The sequence below is a fragment of the Drosophila persimilis genome, unplaced genomic scaffold (genome assembly GCF_003286085.1).
Source record: "Drosophila persimilis strain 14011-0111.01,24,50 unplaced genomic scaffold, DperRS2 tig00000653-arrow-arrow-pilon, whole genome shotgun sequence".
Taxonomy (NCBI): domain Eukaryota; kingdom Metazoa; phylum Arthropoda; class Insecta; order Diptera; family Drosophilidae; genus Drosophila; species Drosophila persimilis.
This window is the reverse complement of record NW_020825330.1, coordinates 1,191,066-1,212,459: the sequence shown is the minus strand read 5'-3', so window position 1 is coordinate 1,212,459 and position 21,394 is coordinate 1,191,066. Positions and strand designations below refer to the sequence as shown.

The following is a 21,394-nucleotide window of genomic DNA, read 5'->3' as shown; positions in this document are numbered from 1 at the left end:
ACCGTCCGCCTCCAGTTCAGTTCAACAATTGAGCTTGACGAAACGCGCGTACCGGGAATTATTTAATTCCGCAGCAGCGGGCCCGACGCTCGTCGTTCGAAGCTCTCCGATCGACGCGTCGCGACGGTGGGGCTGCTGCTGCTGCTGCTGCTTCGTCTCTCCAAAACTTTAAACTTCGGCTGTGTGTAGGTGTGGGTGTGTGTTGTTTTTGTTGTTGTTGTTGCCCACGGGTCGCTCCCTTCTGCTGCTGCTCTTAACTGTTCTTTCTCCGATCTGCGATTGCGTGACGGAAGCGAGACTCGGATTTCGATATATGTATGTATGTATTTCTATAATTAATATCTCTATAGATTTTGGGGGCTGCTTTAATTGCTAGTTCTGATCGGCTGCTGCAGATCCCTGTACTTATTTCCAATGAAATGCCGAAAAATGTGAACCCTTTTTCCAACCCAAAATGCGGGAGAGAGAGTGAGAGAGAGAGAGAGGTCTCCAATGAAGGCTAATTTCGGTGGCCAGTGGGCCGTGTAATATCTGTACTTTGTACCTGGGGATCGGACTGGAGCTAATTTCCATTTACATATGCCAATATGCTAATGGATTCGGGCAGTCGGGGGGAGCTGCTGACTGTACAGATTTTGCGGAAATCTGCAAGGAATCTGCATTATAGTACATAGATGGTGACCCCATCCATTTGGGGGAGCTTTGAAGAAAGAAAAAAATCACCTTAAAACATAAAAATTAGCCAAAGCTTTTTCCAACTGTTTTCTCAGGAAGAACTCCCTTGGAATGCGTCAAGTACTTCGGATATCAGATACGGGGGCACGTGTACTATGGCAAAACAGATCTCCATCTCCAATCGAATCCACTGTTTAGGCAATCGATTCTACCGAATGATATATATTTCCCCTGCAAACAGCTGTATGCTAATCGTGCAAGAGCCAACCAGACAGCCAGCCCTATGATTCCCAATAATTTGTTCAATTGTCGAGTGCAGTGGCACCCGAAGAAAAACCAAAACCATTTCCCATTTTCCATTTGCTAAGGCAGAACTTCGACGTGGGCCAGGCCTTAAGCATTCATCGCACCCCCGAAGAACCCCTTGGCGGATTATACGAACCAAAACCAGAACCAGAACCGTTCTCACATCCCCATTCGAAAACGAAAATACAAAATAATAAAAATAAAAATGTCCAAAAGTTGCGCTTGGTTGCGTATCAGTTGGGCATAATGGCCAAAGTCATTATTGCCAGGCCGTCGCTGCCGCTGCCGCTGCCACTGCCACTGCCGCCACCGCCGTGGATCGTAAAAAACTAAATGCTCAAAAATAGTAAAAATTAAAATTAAAAAACCAAATTATGAAATTGTTTATCAGAACAAAGAGCAGCACACACATATCTACTACGAGTAGAGATGGCAATCGCTTAAGTACGAGCCCCAACTAAAGGCAATTAAACAAAAAAAGAATATGAATCACCGCCGAAACAAAGAAATATCTTAGGAAGAGAAAGGACCCAGGCCAGGACATATGGGCATTTCCGCCAAAAGGTCTCCTATGAGAAAAAACATTAAACTGTGTATCTAAGATAAATCCCAGAAAATTAACCCAATCTCGGCTAATGGTAGATTTGTCTACTTTTTTTAACACGGAATGAGGCAACGTACATACATATGTATGTCAAATGCCATAAGTCAGCGGACTTAAACGAAACAAACAGAAAGGTTTTTGTATTTAATAGCATGGATAATTAACGCTCAATACTTAATATATTATCACAAAAAATTGAATATCCGATTCGCGTTAGGTCATTTTTAGCTTAAATCTTTAAAACCGTTCAAACATTGCCTATGCAATGTTGCAATAGGCAACATATTGCCTATGCTCTCAGCATCGTCCTTAAAGCTCGTTGGTTCCTTACTTTTAAGCTTAAATCACGCTATGTTACTTATACATACATACATACTATATGCATGCCAGATATCTGTTCCATAATCCTTGGTTCTATGCACTCTTTTTATGATATATAAATCTCACGAAATCATTCCGGGTTCATCTGTGGGAGCGACCCCATCATTCGGACTCCAATAAAATTGAAGCTTTTTATTATAGGCTACTCTGGAATGAATATACACTTAAACAGGAAATCGTATAATGCTTCCCCTTGGAGCAGAGTCTCAGCTCAGACGCGGGACGGGACACCACCCACTCGAGACACGCACATCGATCGAGAACTTTGTTTGCCTTAAAAAGGGGGCAAAAGTCGCTTTCAGAAATTGACACAACAATAATCATCATATATGTACGAGTAATTATTTCCCTACTCCCTATTTTCCCCATCTAGAATATATATGGACATATAAGTGCAGATCTATAAGCATAGACCGCGCCGAAAATAATTCTTAAAGGATTCTATCTACTATTCTCTTAATAAACCTTCCTCCATCCTTAGTCAATCGTCAAGAGGGGTCACGTAGATAGCCCAGGTTTGTTTGTTGTTTGTTGGAGACGCATAGGCTCCATAAACGATTCCTATTAGATCCACTAGAAACTATATATATAGTACCGTTGTTCCTTCCATGAACCATTGATGGTCCTATGCTCGGACTAATTCCCTTTCTCTTCTCAGATTACATTAATTATGCCTACATACCTTTTTCGTAATTAGTAATTGTTTTTGCGTTTAGATCCAATTTTCCTTTTTTCTAAGATAGATATATTTCCTGCATGACTTCGTGATCGGTTCGATTAGCACGTCGCGCGTCATGCGGCAGCGCATCGTATTGAACAAACGAAAGTTAACCAATCTCAAGGGTTAAAGTTGTCTTAGTGAGCATTAAGACTCTGGACATATACACATGTCACCAAAGGATTTATTATAGGTTGGTTCTTCACTTGCTTATAATTTATCATCTTAATCCATCTATGATTCCTTTCCTACATTTCCTATCACTATATGTGTTTCACCTTTAACTTCAAGAACAGCCACACGTTCCAGAGACCTTTCCAAAGGCCAATCGTCTTCTTGGCTTGTATTCTGTATTCTTTATTCATTGAATGGTAAGGCAACCGACCTATCACAGAAATATAACTAAATATGGCCGTATATCCAGTCTCATTTGTCGGAGAGGGATGGAGAGTGGGATTGGTGCTGGTGCTGGTTCGCTGTTAGCCACGTTTCTGGAAGCTGCTTGGCTGGGATCGAAAGTCAGGAGACAACAAAATGTTCAATAAGTAATTGCAAAAGACGTTAACAGGTTCGCGATAGAACGGAACGGAACGGCCTGGACCGGAGGGGAACGGGCTGCAGGCAGCAGCGTAATCACATTGTCGCAGCTGTCAATAGAATATATACTATATCTATACATTTTATATACATATATCTCGTTGTAAGTCTTTATATTGTTAGTATTTGCCAAGTTATTCAAACACAAACATACACATACAGTCCACAGTCGGCACACGGTGGGTAACGGGTAACGGGTAGCGGGAGGGAGGGCTGGGTGGATGAGTGCCACTTAAGTGGCATTTATAAGACGACGATTTGCAATAGACAAGTCATGATTACAGTTATCGCCACAACCGGTTCTCCATCGAAATTCTAATCATTTTATAGCCGCTCCAGCCGTTTACAATTGTTTTCGCTTGCGCAGCTTATTGCTCGAGCAGGCGACGATACTCGCCCAGGAGCTGCTCCTCATGGATCAGCGGCAGATCGAGATAGTCCTGGTCGCTCTGGCTAATATCCGAATGGAAGCGTTCGTAGGCCTTGAGCGACTCCAGCTCGCGCGCCTTCGCCATCACCAAGGCAATGATCGACGAGTTCTGGGCCTGCGAAGAGGTTGACGGTCCGTCGATACCGTCGCTCGCCAGCTGTTTGACCCCCTCGAGAAACTCTTTCAGCTTCGACTCGCTCTGGAGGGCCTTCAGCAGGAACTCAATGGTCCCCTCAACGCTGTTCCCAGTGCTCTCGAGGGCGGCGCGAATCGTCGCCTCGTCAAAGCCCAGCAGCTGGAGGGCTGCCATCTGGTTCTCATCCGCACGGATGTCGGTACAGGTCTCGGACAAGGCGGCATGCAGCGCAGCAGAGTTCTTCTCCAGCATATCCAGCTGCAAATTGGAAAGAGTGAAACATTTTAGAGGCTATTCTTAAGGATCAGACTCAGACTAGTATCGGGGACGGGAACTCACGGCTCTTGCTATGTCGTTCTCGGTGTGCCGCAGGGCCAGGGTTGCCAACTTTGTGTCGAAGCCCATCTCGACTAGGGTGCAAACACTTCGTGGATTAACCCAGCCTTCATCTTTGGCATTCTCTCTGTTGGCATCGCCATGGACCTTGCGCTCCTTCTTGGAGTGCTTGCGGGCATCGCTCAGCTTTTTCTTGCGCTCTTGAATGAACTGCACGGCCTGGTCAATGTTGCCGCCACTGCCCGAGCAGGAGCGCAGAGCGAGCCTGGCCTCGCCCATACCGAAGCCCATCTCCATCAGTAGCAGCAGCTTGTCCTCGTCGACCTTCAGTTCCTTGAGCAGCGTGGAGGCAGCCTCAAACCTCTCGAAGGCCTCGTCGCGGCGATTCTGGTGGAAGAGAACGATTCCCTGCAGCAGCTTGAGGCGCATAAAGAGAGCCCGCTCGGGGCAGTCGCGCCCCTTGAGGGCGTACAGACGCTCAAAGTTGTCACCGTAGCTGCGGCGGAAGCTGCGCTCGCAGATCGCCAATCGCGCCTCCGCGTCGGGCAGCTGGGAGACGTTCTTTAGGCACATGTAGCACCAGACAATGTCCAGATTGAGCAGCGCAAAATTGTCCACCGACTCGAGGAAGCTTGATTTGCAGGTGGCAAACTTTTCGTCGCCCTCGAGCAGCAGGAGCAGCGATTCCTCGTAATCCTCCCGCTGCATGGCCGCCTTGGCCTTCTCACAGAAGCCGAGGGCCAACAACAATGCGCGGTTCTCCTCGGGTGGTAGAAAAACTGGATTTCCATCCTGATCCTCCATCTCCATCAGGCGGTTCTGCGACGCTACCACCGCCTCCACATCAGACTTGATTTTGTTCAGCCTCTCGTAGAGGCCAGCATTTTTGTTATCGCCCTGGCCAATGATCACAATTACAGCCTGGTTATTCTTCAGACTCTGTGCTCCTAGCGTGACGTTTGGCGCTACCATTTTCCCGGATGCGATGCACTTGACGTGCTGGGCATTGCTCAGCTGCAGCTTGGCAGCTATGGCCGCCTGCAGCTCGGAGCCCAGCGAATTCAGGTCACACTTGATCTCCAGCATAGTGGTGGTGCCGCTGCGGTTATCGATGCGCCGCACCTTGAAGGTGGCCATTCCCGTCTCGCTAAATTCACGGCGGGCGGCCAACTTGCGCAGGGCATGGTCCTGCAGCTCGCTAAGGGCGCTCATGCAGTTTGAGACCTCGATCCCAAGGAACTGGGCGTAGCGCTTGGCCAGCTCCTGTGGAAAGAATCAGATGTCAAGACCAAAGATATACAGCAATTCATGGCACTCTTACCTCCATCACAATTTCAATGCTGCCGACGCCTTCCATGTAGTACGGCTCCTCCCACAGTTTCACCTTCTCTGCCTGGAGGCGGGCCCGCACCAGATTAAACACATTTTCAATGTGTGACATGACTTTAACTGCAATGGAAGGATGCGCAAGCATTAAGAACCACGTCAGAGCGAGCAGAACAGAGCAAAATACAGGACAATATTTACCAAAATGTACGGTAAATTTTGTATAGAAATCCTCTCTGCCGTACACACAGCAATGGTGTTATGGTGATTGGGGTTATTTTAGCTGTAGACAAAAGGGTCGTTTCAATGGAAAGCAGAAATATTTTTGATGCGAAAAATACATTTTATGCACTGTCACCAAAAAAAATTTTTTTTGTTTTTAGGGTTTAAGTTACCATGCTACCCGTGAGTAGCGTGGAATTATTTGGCCGCCCGCCTTTTGAAGGTGAAAATTGCCAAGTCAAAGAATAGAAGACGGATCACGACCACGACATTTGAGGCAAAATTCTATTTTAAATTTTTTGCGAGACGCAGACCTTTGTTGATTCCAGTGTGTTTCTAGTGTGACCGATACCGTCCCACCCTCAAAAATGTATACCAAAATATACCGGCTCACTAAAAAATATACCGTAAATATACTGACGAACTCAAGTTATATTTTACATATTCCTCGTTTTTGATATGCCGTCGAATATTACTAGCTATATAGAACATTTAGCGATGCCATCATAATTTTATACGATTGACGAATCAATTTTCTACTTAACTGGTTTATTTTTAATAATTGCTTTTATTGAATTTTGCTTAAAAAAAGGTTTTAGCGATATAAGTCAAACAAAAAACAAGTAGCGAAATAGGTCAATCAAGACAAACGAAAAAGGAAATGGCTCAATTTTGATATTCCATTGAATAATGCTGACTAACTAAATCTCTCAGCAATGCCCACATAGTTTTATCCCATTGATGAATACATTTTCTACAAGATTGGATAGTTTTTAATCCTTGCATTTATTGTCTTTACTGTAAAAAAGGTTTAAACGAAAAAGTTCAACAAAAAAAGAGTCGCTATATTGCGTGTAAGCTGTAGTATAGGACTTTGTATACCCTATTTTGTAAATTTTATATGAAAATATGAATATTGATATGAAAAAATAAACGTAACTAATAAAGACCTTTTCTCAAATTGACATTTTTTATATATATCTCGATCGTGATACCTATTCTTGGTCCCCACAAGAAGACAATAAGCTTTAAAACATCGTTGAAATATTGAAAATAATATTAAATAATATTGAATAATATTAAATTATATTGAAAATAAATGGTTTTTGCCTGGGATGACAAACATATTCACAATTCTATACATCCATTTCCCCCAGGGTATGTGTGCATGGAATGGGACTCATTGTTGTCAACCGGTTATGACGACTAATTCTTGGTTATTCTTTCTTCCGTCAAATATTCCCAGCTATATAGAAAATTTAGCCATGCCCACATATTTTTATCCGATTAATAAATCAATTTTCTACATAATTTTCAAACAAATGAAACGTAAGAGAAATATCGTTCCAATTGTTCAATTTCTTTATTCCGTTGAATAATGCTGCCTAACTAAAACCATTAGCTCTGCCCACATAATTTTAGGCCATTAATGAATACATTTTCTTTAAGATTGGCTAGTTTTTGGTCCTTGCCTTTATTTTTTTTTGGCTAAAACAAGGCTTAAACAAAATAGTTCAACAAAAAAAAACAGTCGCAATGTTGCTGGTATTATCGGATACTGGATAAATATCGATACATTCCCAGATGCCAGAAATTATTTGAATTTCAACTGCTTTCCCGATTTTGAGTTGTTTTTTTTTTTAATATGTGCATAAGTTACTTTTTTGCGGAATTTCGGGTGAACTAATGTGGTTTTTTGTGTGTTTTTAGTGCCGTAATTTTTTTGTGGTTGTTTTAAAGCAATTGTTCAGCCATACATTTAATACGGACATACAGCTTATTTCGTACAGCTGGGATATGGTTTTATTTTCATTGTCGATTGGGATGTTTCTCGTGACCTCGTGTGCTTCTGGCCGTTGTGGCAGGACTGTGGCATTTGCCGGATGACTGCACACGGCGATCCTGCCACCACCTGCCACCTGCCGCCACATACCCAACTAGCAACGAGGGTGAGTTCTGTCACAATTTTCACAAATAACCGAAATTGTATGTACGTTTCTTTATATTCGTTGTGTCAAAGGGGAAACTCATTCCGAAAATTCATTTGCTAACAGGCAAGCACCACTGGCACACATTAGAGTCAGGGACCAGAAAATACCTAACCAATACTTCAAGCGGATCCTCTAGGAGGATTGCGAGGCGGGAAGAATGAAGACCCGCTATGTTTCACACAGCACAGCGTCGTCCATGCAATCCACAACGGCCTCCTATCGGGCCAAGCGGCGCAGCCGCAGCGAGGACGACTGCCGGGCACCCTGCGAGCGCGAAAAGAAGCACGAGGCCCACATCCGCGAGCGGCAGGAGCAGTTGAAGCGCAATAGAGCAGCATCGTCGGCGGCATTGAGGTCGCGCCAGCAGCAGCAGCAGTCGTCGCGTAGCAGCCAACGCTGGCCGGAGGACAGCCCCAGAAGGATGGAGAGTGGACCAGCGGCGCTGCCGGAGAATCCTACGACCAAGAAAAAACCAGTGGCCCCAGGGAGTCTGGCAAACAAAGGAAAGCTTAAAGCTAAGGGAAAACCAGACATTAAAAGAAAGCCTTTAGCGGCGGCGGCAGCAGTGGAGGCTGCGGCAGTGAAAGAGAGAGAGCCGGAAACAGAGAGAGATCAGCTGTGGAGCGAGGAGCTGTTGTTGGATGATCGTACGATCTTCGAGGCGGACGAGCCAAGAAGGACTGAGGAGCATCAGCAGGAACAAACGATGCCCTTAAACCGCAGCATCAACAGCACAACGCTGGGTAAGTGCCGGACAACTGAAGGATGATCCCACCGTCTAATTCTCAACCCCATTCTCCAGGTCAACTCCTGAAGGCGTCCCAACAGGGGACGAATTCCCCTCTGCTCTGCCCGCTGGCCGTGGCCCTGCACAGCCTGGTGGCGGAGTTCCTGCACGCGGAGAACTATCCGTTGACCCTCACTATGTTCTGCACCGAGATTCCGCACCGGAGTCGCACACCAGCGACACCCCACATCGAGTTCCGCTTCAGCCAGGACGATGTGAGGGACGTTCTCAGCGTTCTACTTGGTGGACGGGACACGTTCAGGGCAGCGGTGCAGCGCACCTACTACCAGGAGCCGTCTCAATCCCCCAGCGAGGGTCAGAGCCTGCTAGGAGCCTTGCTTCGTGTCCTGATGGGGGAGAATTTACCTCCAACGGAGGAGATGCCAAGGCAGACGGAGAAGAACATACAAACGGTACCCGTGATAGAGTACGACGCTTCCCGAAAGGTCTTCGTGGGCCCACGCCTCTGCCAAAAGATTCACTCAATAGAGCGGCGACTGAGCGATCTGATTCGGCATATGAGCAAGCTCTCGGCGTCTTGTGGCCCTCCCGTAGAGATCATCACCCAGCCCGTTCTCGAGGCCATGCTCCAGGTCGAGCTGAAGGAGCGAGAGCGCCTGCGCAAGGCCGGAAAGGTGCTGGCACCGGAAAAGACAGCCGTACCGATACCAGAGCCTGAACTGCCGACTCCCCAAGAGCAGGACGACTCGTTGGTCGACACGGGAGAGGGGGTGATCAAGCTGCCGGAGATGCAGGTGCAAATGCCGGATGTGCCACGACTCTTCCCGGAGCAAGTAGCCTTCATGGCCACCATCCGCCAGAGCCTGGTGGGACTGGTGCGCAAGGCGAAGCAGGCACATCCGACCACAATTGTCCAGACCTTCGAGCAGATAGAAAGGTCCGTGGCGGAGCTGTGCGTGAATGTCAATCTGCTGATCAACGTGGTCCACATATCCATGGAGCAGGAGTATGCGGTGGGCAGGCACAGCGGCTTCAGGGCCGGCTACCACGAGGGATTCGCGCATGGCCACTACATAGGCGTCCAGGAGGGCAAGCAGCCCCATCCCAGTACATTCCGGGATGTGGATGTCCAGGCGGAACCAATCCATAGCCAACATGCATCCACTCAAACCAAGAAGGAGAAGGTCCAGCTGCAGAGGGACGTTGCATGCCAAACAATGATGAACCAGAACGAACCTCTGACCCAGGTGGCTGCTGTGGCATGCCAAACGATGATGCAGAGGGAAACTGCCGGCCACGTCGCAGTGGCATGCCAAACGATCCAGATCGAGAAGCGTCTGGCCACAGTGGCTGTGGGATCCCAGACGGTGAAGGAGAAGCCTCTCGCCAAGGACCAAGTGGCAAAGGGCACCCAAACGAAGGTGACTGCAGACACAAAGACCTACGAAATGTGGATACACGAGATGCTGCACAGTGCCAGTGGTAAGATCTTCCTAGAGCGCGTGGAGCTGTCGCTGAAAAAGGCCTACGAGCTGCAGAAGAAGCTACTGGGCGATATCTACCAAGAGAGATTTCGCCACCAGTACGATATGTTGCATCTCAACCACCGACAGAGCTCCTGGCGGGTGAGTAAGCGGCCTCCTTCTCCTTTGATCTTCCACTAATCCGCCTGGAACTCCCTCCCCCCCAAAACAGACACTCTGCCGCCACGTGCAAAGGGACTCTCATTGCTCGGTCGAGGCACGGGAACTGGTGCAGAAGATCTTCAACCTGCTGGAACACTACGAGGACCATCAGAAGTTCCTCGCCGCCAAGATCCATGAAACAGAACTGGCCGTCGAGACGCCGGTTCGCTTTATGCCCCCAGATTTGAGTTCTGGCCAGGAACCAGAGGTTCCCAACTGGACCTCGGCCGCATCCCACTCCGTGACAACGGGTACGAGTCATTCCTCCCCAACAGCGGTGCCTCCTGCAGCTCCCATGGAAGACATACCAACGCCCTATTCCTGTCAGCAGATGATTCCACCTCCGCCGGCAATTGTTGTGGTGCCACCTTCTCAGAAGCCCAGCAGACACACTGTGACCCCAAATACGAATTCATCCTCGCCGCCTCAAACAACGGCTTCTCTGCCTCAAGTCGCGGCTTCTCCGCCTAAACCTACGTTATCTGTGCCTCTAGCGATGCCCTTTTTATCGCATCAACCAATGTCTTTGTCTTATCAAGCACCAGCACCAAAACCAGCAGCACCTACAAAAGCCTCGTGCTTCGAGGACGACCTGGTCAGTGTCAAGAACCGCATGCAGCAGCTGGAGCAGGAGAGCGATCTGCTGGAGCAGAACTTCCTCGACTATCTGGAGCGGGCACGTCAGAGACCGCCGGAGCCCAGTGTATCCAAGAAGCAGATGAAGCCCACAAGAAGGAGGTTCGAGGATGCGGCAGCTGTGGCCAAAATGGAGGAGCTCATAGAGCAGAGGACGCTGACGCCGGAGCCAGACAGCTATCACTTCACCAATACGTTAGCTGTGGCCAGGAGAAAGCTGCTGGGCAGGGACTTTGAGCCAAGGACGACGACGAGCCCCACGAGGGTCAGTCGGAAGGTGGCGCAGGTGGAGGAGGAGACACAGCAGATACTCTGCCGTGTGAGGTCGGAGTTCACGCGCACCAACCACCTACTGCCGGAGATCACATCTGCCACAAACAGCAGCAGCCACGAGGATCTGGATGTCCTCATGCGTCGGGCTAAGCAGGCGATGCGATTGAATGAGCAGCCGCCTGCACGACGTCCGAGTCTCCTGGACTGCAGCATCAGTAGCACCCTCACCAGCAGCAGCAGAAGCAGCGCCAGCGATATGTTCCAGCCATATATTAACATTCCAGGCATGGAGATGACGGAGATGGACAGAGCAGCTCCACCGAGCACGCGGCTTCAGCAATCCATGGCCAAGATGCAGCAGCTATTTGGAGGCGGAGCCAGGAAACCACCAGATCAGAGATTGCCACAGCCACAACCACAGCCGCCGCCCAGATCCACAATACGGCCCGTCAGTGCACCCACTTGTAGAGGGACTGCAGGAGGAGTAAGAGCAGCAGATGGAGGCACAATTCGCCCCCACACGGCACCCACACCACAACAGCAACAGCAACAGCCACGCCAACAGCAGCACCAATACTTCCATTCATCCGAAGACGTTCTCCTCTTGAGCTCCTCCACCTGCAGCAGTTCTGCCGTCAGCAGCCATCGTCATTACCGAACTACAGATATCTACGAGGGACTGGTGCTAGACGATACGACTCATGCGACTCATCATCCTGTCAGTCCGGAGATTATCCACAGCCGCAACTTCTGGAAGCGCCTGAACCTATGAGTAGACTATGCGAACAGCTCCATCGAGAGAGGCAATCTGTAACCGAAGAAGCCCTAAGGTAGATCCTAATAAATGCGCCACTCAATTCCAAGCCAAAGTCTTGAAGGGGGATTTTATTCAGTTCATATTTTACGTAGTTTTTGGTAGATAAATAACAGATTGATAGGTGGAAAGTGGGATAGCTCTGGTAACTCTCTCTCTCTTTGGGGATGCTTCGGCGTCTACACTGCCGTTCCGTTGATCAGATCGTAGGGATCGAGATTCTGGCCAAAGAGACTCGCATGGGAGCGTCGCCGCTCTCGCTCGATCTCGTCCAGATCGAAGGCGGCATCGTTGACGGCGAAGCTCGCCCGCCTTTGGGCATCGTCGAAGGCATAGCCCCGCTGGAATTTCGGTGGATGAGCCCCAGCGGCAGAGCCCGCACTTGCACTTGCACTCGAACTTGTGGCGGGATACAGTGGCTGCGGATGCTGCTGGTATCCGCCGTGGCCGTAGTTGGAGGGCGACGATGGAATGGCTGCTGGCCATTGGACCACTTGGGTCTTGGGGGGCAACTGCTGCTGCGGCTGCGGCTGCTGCTCCTCCGCTGGCCTGGGCAGCGTCAAGGTGGAGAGGTAGCGGTTCTGATGCTGCAACTGCTGTTGGTGCTGCATCATCAGGTGGTTGAATCGCTGCTGACTGGCACTGAAACTGATGCCGCTTTGCAGGGAGCCGAGGCTGTCCTGGCTGCCGGCCGCTGCCGACTGTCGCAGGAAGCATCGTGGCAGGGTGCGACTCTGGGCCTGCTCTGGAGGCGCCAGTCTCAGCTGGCCCGAGGCGAAGGCGGCGCCGGGCCAGACCGTCTCGTTGTGCAGCGAGAGATTGGAGTTGAGCTTGCGCAGCGGATGGCCGAGAGGAGCGTCCAGGGGGCACATCGAGGCACGTCTGGGGCCCACCAGCTGGGCGTGATCTGTTCAGAAGATGGATTACCCAATGGATCTTCATGAATTCGACGACTTCTCACCTCCGATAACGTAGAGCTGGTCCTCCTCCATGCCACCGCGGTACTGACGGAACCCGTGATCATCTCCGTCCGCATCGTCGTCATCCTGCCGGACAGCCGCATCCTGGTCGATCTCCTGCTCATGCTGCTGCTGCTGCTGTTCCTCCTCCTCGCCGCCACTGATGTAGTAGATGTTCTTCGGTTTGGCCCGCCCCAGAACCCCAGCCCTTCGACAGAACTCCTGGAAGAGCTCATCCTTGGTCTTGCGGAGGCCCCGCTTGAGCCCGCACAGACGCGACTGATCCTTCTGGTGCTGCGACTGCGGCTGGATGTGGTGCGTGTTGGTAGCCATGTTCCGGTGCTGCTTCCGCTTCAGCTGGCCAGTGCTTGGAGCAGCAGCACCTGTCGGCGGTGTGCTGTAGATATCTGTGGTGGTCGACACCGAGCGGGTGAGCGGAAACTCCTGTGGCAGATCGGCGAACAGGGCAGGAGCCGGCAGCGTAAGCGGCACTGGTGTCGGGCCGGACAGCTCGTTGAGGGACTTGGCAAAGCTGCGCGAATGGAGATTGCACTTCGACACCGCCGGTTTCTCAAAATAAAAGCTGCCAGAGGGATCAAGGATGGGACGTATACATACTTACACTTCTAGATGACTCTTTCTACTCACCGACGCTCCAGGTCGTTGTGCAGATAGAGATTGGAGGCGACATTCGGATGCTTGCGGCAGGCATAGCCCCCTGGAAGGGTCTGTGTCTGGCTGGGAGTCCGTCCTGCGTCGTGCACCTGATGCTGCCTGGAACTGGTGGTGCCCCTGAGGGATCTTTGCACATGCGGCTGATACGATTCATGCGACTGCTGCTGCTGCTGCTGCTGATGCTGATGCTGCTGCTGATGGATGGCTGGAGGATGGCTTTGGTTCAATGTGTCCTGACTGCCTGTCTGCTGCTGGGCTCCGGGCTGCTTGTATCGCTTGTAGGAGTGACTCAGTGGATGCTGCTGGCCCTCCTTGATCTTGGCATGTATGTTGGCCACACTGAAGCAGGGCAGGCGCTGCAACGATCGGCGAAACGAAGAGTCTCAGGAAACCGAAACCGTTGAAGGTATGAATTGAATTTCAAAAGAATACCCACACCGTAGTAGCTGATCTCCTGCAGGTTGATGAACAAGAAGATGTTGAGGACTCCCACGAACTCTGTGACGATGAAACCAAACACAAACAGGAAGAAGCTCTGGCCGTAGGTGACCTTAAAGAGGGCTGGCTGGAGGGTGGAGCGCGGCCGCAGTTTGGAGCCAATCTCCGCCTTCAGTATGGATATATACGCAATCAGTCCGATGAGCATCACCAGGCCTGCAAGTGGACAAATGTCTCTGTTAATCACAAAAAATCACGAGCGAGCCCACGAATGGGCAGGCGCTCGGTCGGGGTCTCCTCCGATCGTACCGCTGACAATGAAGAGTATCCCGGCACTGAAGTAGAAGAGATTGTTCTGGTGCGAGCATGTCGGGATCAGGAACACAATGAAGCTGATGACCAGAAAGACGCCAGCGGCCAGGAAGATGGGGCACGATTTGGTCACCGTATCTGTAAAGGAACAAGAGAGTATAGACCCTTCTTTCGTACTATATATTGTAGGTATATACATATATACTATATATCTCTAGACATTGATATTGATCTCATTAGATTTCCACTGTTCCTTACCAAAAACCAAAAACCAAAAACCACTTAACCTAAGTTAGCTTTTAGAGGTAAAAGAGTAAGAGTACTAGAGTATTAAAGTACCCGTCGAAAGGCAGCTTTTCGGGCCCCAAAGACCATCAGCATCCATGTGCTGAATCAAGCCCAAGCTAAGTAGTTGCTTTTGAAATCTTGCGACCTAAAAGGGCCTCGAGTCTCGATCTAGTGCGTCGCCAAAGACTGTGTATTTGTCGTTACAAAATTATAGGACCTAGACGAGCTGAGCAGCCGAACCCCAGTAGGTAGGCAGCGCGAGCGTCGTCTTTCTACGGGGCGTCATAGAAACCCTGCCACAGATCAACTTTTTGGTTTCGTTCCTGATGCAACATCTGGGTATCGTATAGTCTCTGACATATATACATTCCAAGTGAGTCGATTCGTACGTACGTATATGTATGTGATCCAAAGCCCCACGAATGGTTTTATCCGATATTTAATAGATCTGTAAACCTATTTGTAGCTGGAAACCCATTCGCAAGAGAAAAACGGGTGGCAAAGAATGAGGACTTGGCCGAGGAATGCTGGAATACCCAAAGAATGGAACGGTAAGGATTGATCTACACATGTACACATCCACACGTATTTACATCCATGACTCTAAAGGAAATTGTCGTTTTCTGCTTGGGGCCACCATTTAAGGTGTTGTGGTGCCCTGTCGTGCGAAAGTCAAACGACTGAGGACACATCCATTGTGTGAATGCCGCCGCAAGGCTTCAAAAAATCATCACACCTACCCCGGCGAGGCGCCACATCTACCTCCGCACCCTTCACATCCCTTGGAGGTTGTTGTCCGACTAATAGTTTTATTTTTTGCGAAATTGTCACCCGCGGCGAGTTTGAAATTAGTTTTGAGGCATTGCCCCTGTTTTGTTGGCAGCAGGCAGGCAGGCAGGCAGGCAGTAGGGCAGTTGGGGCCTCGGTGCGAAATTAATGAAAATATTTCAAATCTATGGTTGGTATATTGGCTCTTGGCCAATTGTGCGAAAATTAATGAAATTCCATTCGGTCTATCTCTCTCTCTTGGAATTGTCACGAAGGACACACGCACAGGCACACGCGCATATCCTTATTTAACATTTCAAAAGTTTATTTAGCAAATGCGAATGCGAATGCAGCGGCAGGGCTGAAATTTTCTTTCTTTCCTGTTCGTGCATTAAATGGAAAATTTCAGAATGTTCAAACTATTGTCAGGCTCGTGGCAGGCTGCACCCTTTGAACCCTGCGGGCCATACAATCTATGGCAGTCCCTGTCTGTGTCTGTGTCTGTGTCTGTTTATGTGTCTGTGGGGACAGGACACCGCAAATCATATGGACAAAACTTTCAGCAGAACAGAGGCCAAAAGTCTTTAATTAAAATTCAGCCAACTAAAGGCACTGTCTCTCCCTCCCTATCGAAAGATTGTGTGCGTTGGCCACAAGCAATAAATCAATTCCAATTCGGCCTAGACAGGGGAGGTACACAGTACAATGCAGTACAAAATGCAGAGACCAGGCGGACAGTAGAGGAGAGGAGAGTCTTTAAGCCAGTTGCAGCCAGTTGATTGCCAACCGTAACGAAGTGCAGACGCAGTCGCAGTCGCAGTCGCACATTAATAGTCCCCCACATCTCATCCACTTACAGGGTATCGCAGGCGTCGAGTCATGCGGATCCGGCTGGTAGCCCTCGTTGGGGAAATAGTCAATTTTGATGCAATTATACGAGTCCACATCGAGACCTGCAAAACACGTAAGGAAAATGCATATGTATTCTATATATTTTAACCAAAATTATATTTTTTTTGTTCTTAGAAGAACTGAAGAGCAATTCAAGGAGACTACGAGCCGGAAAGTGTCCTCCTTAGTCTTAGAGTCTTAGAAGAACTGAAAAGTAATGCAAGGACCAGTCCATTGAGTCCTAGAGAGGAGTCTCTTTTAACTTGAAGCTAGTTGTATTTTTAAAGGGATTGATCAGCGTCCTGGGAGTCTAGAATGTGGTAAGTAGATCTACATGTAATAAACCTTTTGTTTGCACTCTTGTACTTCGAAATTAATTGCAGTTTTCAAGGGATTGACGAGGAGTACCACGAACATCTTAATATCGAACAAACTTATCCTCAAAATGGCAACAAGCCGCTGAAAAAAACGGGACATATATGGGGCCTGGAATGAATTACATTTTCAAAGGAAATCGGTTTCAAATACGATAATATCGTAGATATAAGATCGTTCCTAGTAGATGCCATCTATGAGGACAAATTCCAGCAAATAAGAGAGTTCTCAGACCCCCAGAGATATGACCACATTTACTCATTTGACAAGAAACTCAATGGGAAAGTTCGGTGTAAAGAAAACAAAATTTTGTCAAGAATTTTGAAGACTTTTTGAAAATGTAATCCCAGTATTTCGATTTTACACTCAAGAGCCACACACAAGCAGACAAACAGACAAAATCGTTTCGTAGACGAAACCGAAAACAGCACACAGAAAAACTGAAAACAGAAACCACACCTCCATCGACATCGACAGCGACATCGATAGCGACATCGATAGCGACATTGACAGCGACATCGAGAGCGATCTAACTATATTGCAACAGAATGCGTACTGCGAAGCAACCATCAGCGGCCAAGAAGCAGCCGCTGGCGGGATCTTCGATCCAGAAACTACAGCCCACAACTCTGGGACGAAAGCCCATCTCGGCCAGCAGGATCAAGGTGCAGCAGCAGCAGGAGCAGCCGCTGCAGGCCAGGTTCCGGAAAGTGGGTTCAGAAGGAGGGTCCGGCGATGGGCCGGGAAAGGGCGAGAAGGACCGCTTGGTGTCGCTGCACTTCCAGGACATCTCGCTGCTGCACACGGACGTGAAGCTGCTGCAGAACGTACGAGGCGGTGTGAACGAGCGACTCGTCGCCTTCTACTTTGCCTACCTGCAGAGCAGACGCTACAAGGCGCAGGCTGACGTGTACTTCATGCAGCCGGCGCTGGTGAAGAGCATTCGCCAGATGGACCAGCGTGTCCTGAAGCGCCAAATGCGCGAGAGCGGCCTCCACGAGAAGAAGTTCATCCTGCTGCCGCTGTGCAGCCAGACGGGGGCCTTCCATGTGGACCATGAACACTGGTCCCTGCTGTTCATCGCCCGGCCAGAGGGAAAGATTTTCTACTACGATTCGCTGGACAACAGCCACAAGAACCTGGTGGGGGCCCTGCTCCATGCCCTGCGCATACCCCTGGCCCTGTCCGAGTACAGCTTAGTGGTGGGCCGCTGCCTGCAGCAGGCACACGACGAGGAGCACCAGTCCGGCATCCACCTGATGTGCATGGCCGACCATGTGGCCGACTATGTACTGCGCTGTGGCTATGCCTCGAGCAGCCTGCTCATCGCCCGCGACGATGTGCAGGGCATGCGCACAGTCGTCCTTCAGCTCATACAATGTCTGGGCGGCATTCTGCCACCTTCTCCACAACAATCGGGACGTTACCGAAAGATGACTTCCCGCTCTTGATCGCTCTATTTCTCTCTACATATTTTATTTTTTTGTTCGTCGAGTAAATTATTAAATAACAATTAAATTCCACTAATTAATGGATTGACTGTCAGAGGGTCTGTGCTCTGTGGTCTGGCCCTAGTGGTCTAGCTCTCATTAAGGCCACACGCCGTGTCCGCAATCTCTCATTGTTCAACCTCTGCAGGTAGCAATGTGTGTGTCTCTGTGGAGTCCGTCGTGTCTGTCGGGGGTCCATCACGTTCATCTCAATTTGGATGAGATGCTTACCTGGCAATGTTGTGCACAATATCCAGAGGCTGGACTTTGTGTATTTGGTGATGTAGGCGCCATCGTCCAGAGCGTTGAAGTTGGCCGTTCCGTTGTAATTGAGATTCGGCAGCTTCTCCTCGGTGAAGAGCCACTGGGGTCCGGCCAAGGCGGCGATGACAATGGCGACGGATATGCTGGAGATATACAACGAGAGGTACAGCAGTCGAATTATTGATTCCTGTAATCAACCACCCCATGTCACCTATTTAATTTCAAATTTCGCGTGTGCCTGATTAAAAATACCTCAAAATGGAGCGAAATGGAACGGAACGGAATGGAGTGGGTGGGGTAGAGTGGAGTGGAGTGGAGTGGAGTGGGGGGGACAAGGCCCCCCTTGTATGCATGTTCTCTGCTCTGCTCTGCTCTGCTCTGCTCTGCTCTGCCAGGGATATGCAAATAAATCTCGCAAAAATGCGAATCGCTGGCGTTGGTAAAATGTGCGAAAAATAAAGCACGCGAAACGCCGACAAAGGTCATTGGGCGTGGGTGTGGGTGTGTATGGTACTCGTGTACCTTTCCATATTTGAAGATACTTTTAATCATATGCATGTGTACATATGTCTAATGATCGACAACGATGCCATTTTCATGTGCACAAAATAGATCGAATTTGTTGGTTTTCCCTGCGAATAAAGTATTCTGGAATCTACAGTACAGTGAACATCGTTTGTTTCTAATAAAATTGAGGCTTGTACAAAATATTCAGGGATATTCCACTAATACCCATGAATATTAGATTGTTTGTGAATAAAGTATTATTATTTATCGCAAATATATTTATGTACTTTTCAATTTTGGAAGTGAGCCACTCCAGCTTATTCGCTTTCGTTATGATATTATACGGCAATGGAATATATCGCTAACCTCAGCCACACAAATACCACAATAATCCTGAATTTCTTAGAAAACTCAAAAATCCTGCACAATATATAACCAAAGCTGCAAATCTGTAAATAATCCTACCCAACATCTGTTAACATATTGTTCGTCATCTGAATGATTTACCCTGAGCTTAAGCTTAAGGCCTGAGTAGCTACAGCTATTTTTAAGCAGTATATAATAATAATAATAATCTTCAGGCAAAGCCTGAAAAGCGAGTAAACGTCCATTGAAAGCTCATATATCGGGGTCACCAAATCGAGGTTGCTTTAATTCTCGACTTTGCGGGTAAATAGAAAAGAATGTGAAGCGATAAAATTAAAGGAATTGAAGGAAATAAAGGAATAAATGTGTGAAATGATCTCCCCAGATAGAGAAAAATACTTGGATAATACTTGGATTTACCATTAGATAGATAAAATTCTTCTGCGTCAGCAGCTTAAGCGCATATACAAATACATATTTTTCTCTTCGTTGGGACTGGAACTTGGACTGTGTCTTGGGGGCTGGAGGTTGGGTGTTGGGTGTTGGGTGTTGGGTGCTGGATGTTAGGCGTTAGGGGCGAAGGCGTGGGGTGGGGTGCGAAATAGTTTGCGAACAAATTAAGCCTCACTTTGCAGTGATTTGTGCCGCTAACACAATTATGTGTCGTCGGAAGGATGGTGGATGGTGGTTGCTGCCGCTTGCCGCCTGACGCCTCACGCCTGACGCCTGCTGCCTGTAGTCGTTTATTCAATTTCTTTAAACACAAAACAGAAATGGCGGCAGGCAACATGGTTGCTAGAGTGTGTGTGTGTGTGTGCTGCATGCCTCTTAAAGGCTATAGTCTTTGCGCCCGACATTTATAAGAGATTTTGCAAAGGAATTTCAGGCATTTTGCAGGAGAAAAGGAAGAAAGGCAGCTACAAAAAGGTATACGAAATACGAATTTCCTATTAAAGGAAAGCCCTACATAGATGTGGAGCTGTGGATGTGAATGTGGCACTGACCTGGCGGCAACAGGTGTAAGGAGCCACAGGTAGCTGCCGCTGGCCAGGCTGCTCAGACTGCTGAAGCCGTGTCCCTGCTGCTGTTGTCCATCGGATGCTCCTCCGCCTCCGCCCCCACGTGGCTGCTGCTGCTGCTGCTGAAGCCGCGGGCGCTGTTCCATGGGTAGCTGGGGCGGAAGCGGTGTTGGCTGGTATTGGCCCAACGGAGGTGGTGCCGCCTGTCGCGGGTGCTGGCGTCGACTCCCCGACAAATTGTTGAGCTGCAGATCGCTGCCAAAGCCAGTGGCGGGAATGCTTCCCGAAATGGTATTGATCACGCCCGTATTCTGCTGCTGCTGCTGCTGCTGCTGTCTCTGTGGATGATGAGGTGGATAGGCATGAGGTGGAGGCGGATGCTGTGGCATTGCAAATCTCTGGCCACGTGGCAATGTGGCATAGGGCGAGTGCTCCTGCTGCTGATGCTGATGCTGTGACGGATAGCTGTGCTCTATGGATGCACTGGTGGTCAATTGATGTGGCTGCTGCTGCTGGTGGCAAATGCTGCTGCTGCCTATCTTAGCTGGATTCGGTGGCACATTGTTGTAGGGACTCTCGCTGTTGATGCTGTGCGTGGAGGCCACGCGGAACACACTGGGCACCGATGGATGGTCCCTCATTCTGACACTCACTTAAACAAACAAAAATCACGCGCCAAAACACAAGAGCACACCCAATCAAGCACACTGTTACTCAAAGAATGGACTCTTCTGCTGCTTCCGGGCACGTCTGTTGCTCTGAAGAACTTTCAACCGACTAACAGCAGCCAGGCACCCAGCAGGACACGCATTCGGCTGTGGCAACGAGCTCCACGAGGCCCCGCACGAGCATACATCGGGGTTGTGCTGCAGCAACGTTGTGGCACGCAGCTCAGGGCAGGCGATTATCAAGGCAGCAGCAGCAGCAGCAACAGCAGCAGCAACAGTAGCAGCAGCAGCATGGCGAAAATTGGATGCCCTCGTGGATGAGTTTTGTTGGGGGTCTCGGATTCCAAGAAATGGCCACCCATAACCAATGCAAAAGAGTATCCCCTGCCAAGAGCAGGAGCAGACGTTTGCAGCTTCCGCTGTTGGCCAAAAGCGACTTCCGGCCGCCGAGGGATCTATCTATCTATCCGTGTCCTTACCCGTATCCGTGTCTATA

At 49.2% G+C, this 21,394-nt stretch overlaps 4 protein-coding genes across 4 annotated transcripts; 2 read left to right on the top strand and 2 right to left on the bottom strand.

Moving 5' to 3' along the window:
* Positions 1-2,848: 2,848 nt before the first annotated feature.
* LOC6597849 (NEDD8 ultimate buster 1) lies at positions 2,849-6,002 on the bottom strand. Its single transcript, XM_002022975.2, has 5 exons — positions 5,851-6,002; positions 5,711-5,792; positions 5,505-5,632; positions 4,187-5,446; positions 2,849-4,105 (listed from the first exon to the last, which is right to left on the bottom strand). The coding sequence occupies exons 3-5, from the start codon at positions 5,622-5,624 to the stop codon at positions 3,650-3,652; spliced, it is 1,836 nt and encodes a 611-aa protein (XP_002023011.1). The 5' UTR covers positions 5,625-5,632; positions 5,711-5,792; positions 5,851-6,002; the 3' UTR covers positions 2,849-3,649.
* A 1,898-nt stretch (positions 6,003-7,900) lies between these two features.
* Positions 7,901-11,933, top strand: LOC6597850. The gene is made up of 3 exons (XM_002022976.2): positions 7,901-8,465; positions 8,525-10,095; positions 10,166-11,933. The coding sequence occupies exons 1-3, from the start codon at positions 7,919-7,921 to the stop codon at positions 11,834-11,836; spliced, it is 3,789 nt and encodes a 1,262-aa protein (XP_002023012.2). The 5' UTR covers positions 7,901-7,918; the 3' UTR covers positions 11,837-11,933.
* A 17-nt stretch (positions 11,934-11,950) lies between these two features.
* Positions 11,951-20,871, bottom strand: LOC6597851. The gene is made up of 9 exons (XM_026991239.1): positions 20,692-20,871; positions 20,216-20,568; positions 18,306-18,481; positions 16,176-16,271; positions 14,260-14,400; positions 13,949-14,166; positions 13,486-13,868; positions 12,840-13,420; positions 11,951-12,785 (listed from the first exon to the last, which is right to left on the bottom strand). The coding sequence occupies exons 1-9, from the start codon at positions 20,869-20,871 to the stop codon at positions 12,058-12,060; spliced, it is 2,856 nt and encodes a 951-aa protein (XP_026847040.1). The 3' UTR covers positions 11,951-12,057.
* On the top strand, positions 16,958-18,097 carry LOC6597852. The gene has a single exon (XM_002022978.2). It carries the CDS (start codon positions 17,133-17,135, stop codon positions 18,033-18,035), a length of 903 nt encoding a protein of 300 aa, XP_002023014.1. The 5' UTR covers positions 16,958-17,132; the 3' UTR covers positions 18,036-18,097.
* Positions 20,872-21,394: the final 523 nt, after the last annotated feature.

Excerpts from the sequence above, each read along its gene's own strand:
- LOC6597849 (XM_002022975.2), bottom strand. The coding sequence starts at position 5,624 with ATGTCACACATTGAAAATGTGTTTAATCTGGTGCGGGCCCGCCTCCAG. Across the intron at positions 5,447-5,504 it reads GCATTGAAATTGTGATGGAG|GAGCTGGCCAAGCGCTACGC; the intron begins GTAAGAGTGCCA and ends TTCTTTCCACAG. Across the intron at positions 4,106-4,186 it reads AGAACGACATAGCAAGAGCC|CTGGATATGCTGGAGAAGAA; the intron begins GTGAGTTCCCGT and ends TCCAATTTGCAG.
- LOC6597850 (XM_002022976.2), top strand. The coding sequence starts at position 7,919 with ATGCAATCCACAACGGCCTCCTATCGGGCCAAGCGGCGCAGCCGCAGC. Across the intron at positions 8,466-8,524 it reads CATCAACAGCACAACGCTGG|GTCAACTCCTGAAGGCGTCC; the intron begins GTAAGTGCCGGA and ends CCCATTCTCCAG. Across the intron at positions 10,096-10,165 it reads ACCGACAGAGCTCCTGGCGG|ACACTCTGCCGCCACGTGCA; the intron begins GTGAGTAAGCGG and ends CCCCCAAAACAG.
- LOC6597852 (XM_002022978.2), top strand. The coding sequence starts at position 17,133 with ATGCGTACTGCGAAGCAACCATCAGCGGCCAAGAAGCAGCCGCTGGCG.
- LOC6597851 (XM_026991239.1), bottom strand. The coding sequence starts at position 20,871 with ATGAGGGACCATCCATCGGTGCCCAGTGTGTTCCGCGTGGCCTCCACG. Across the intron at positions 14,401-16,175 it reads CTCGACGCCTGCGATACCCT|ATACGGTGACCAAATCGTGC; the intron begins GTAAGTGGATGA and ends GTTCCTTTACAG. Across the intron at positions 13,869-13,948 it reads AGGAGATCAGCTACTACGGT|CGCCTGCCCTGCTTCAGTGT; the intron begins GTGGGTATTCTT and ends CGATCGTTGCAG.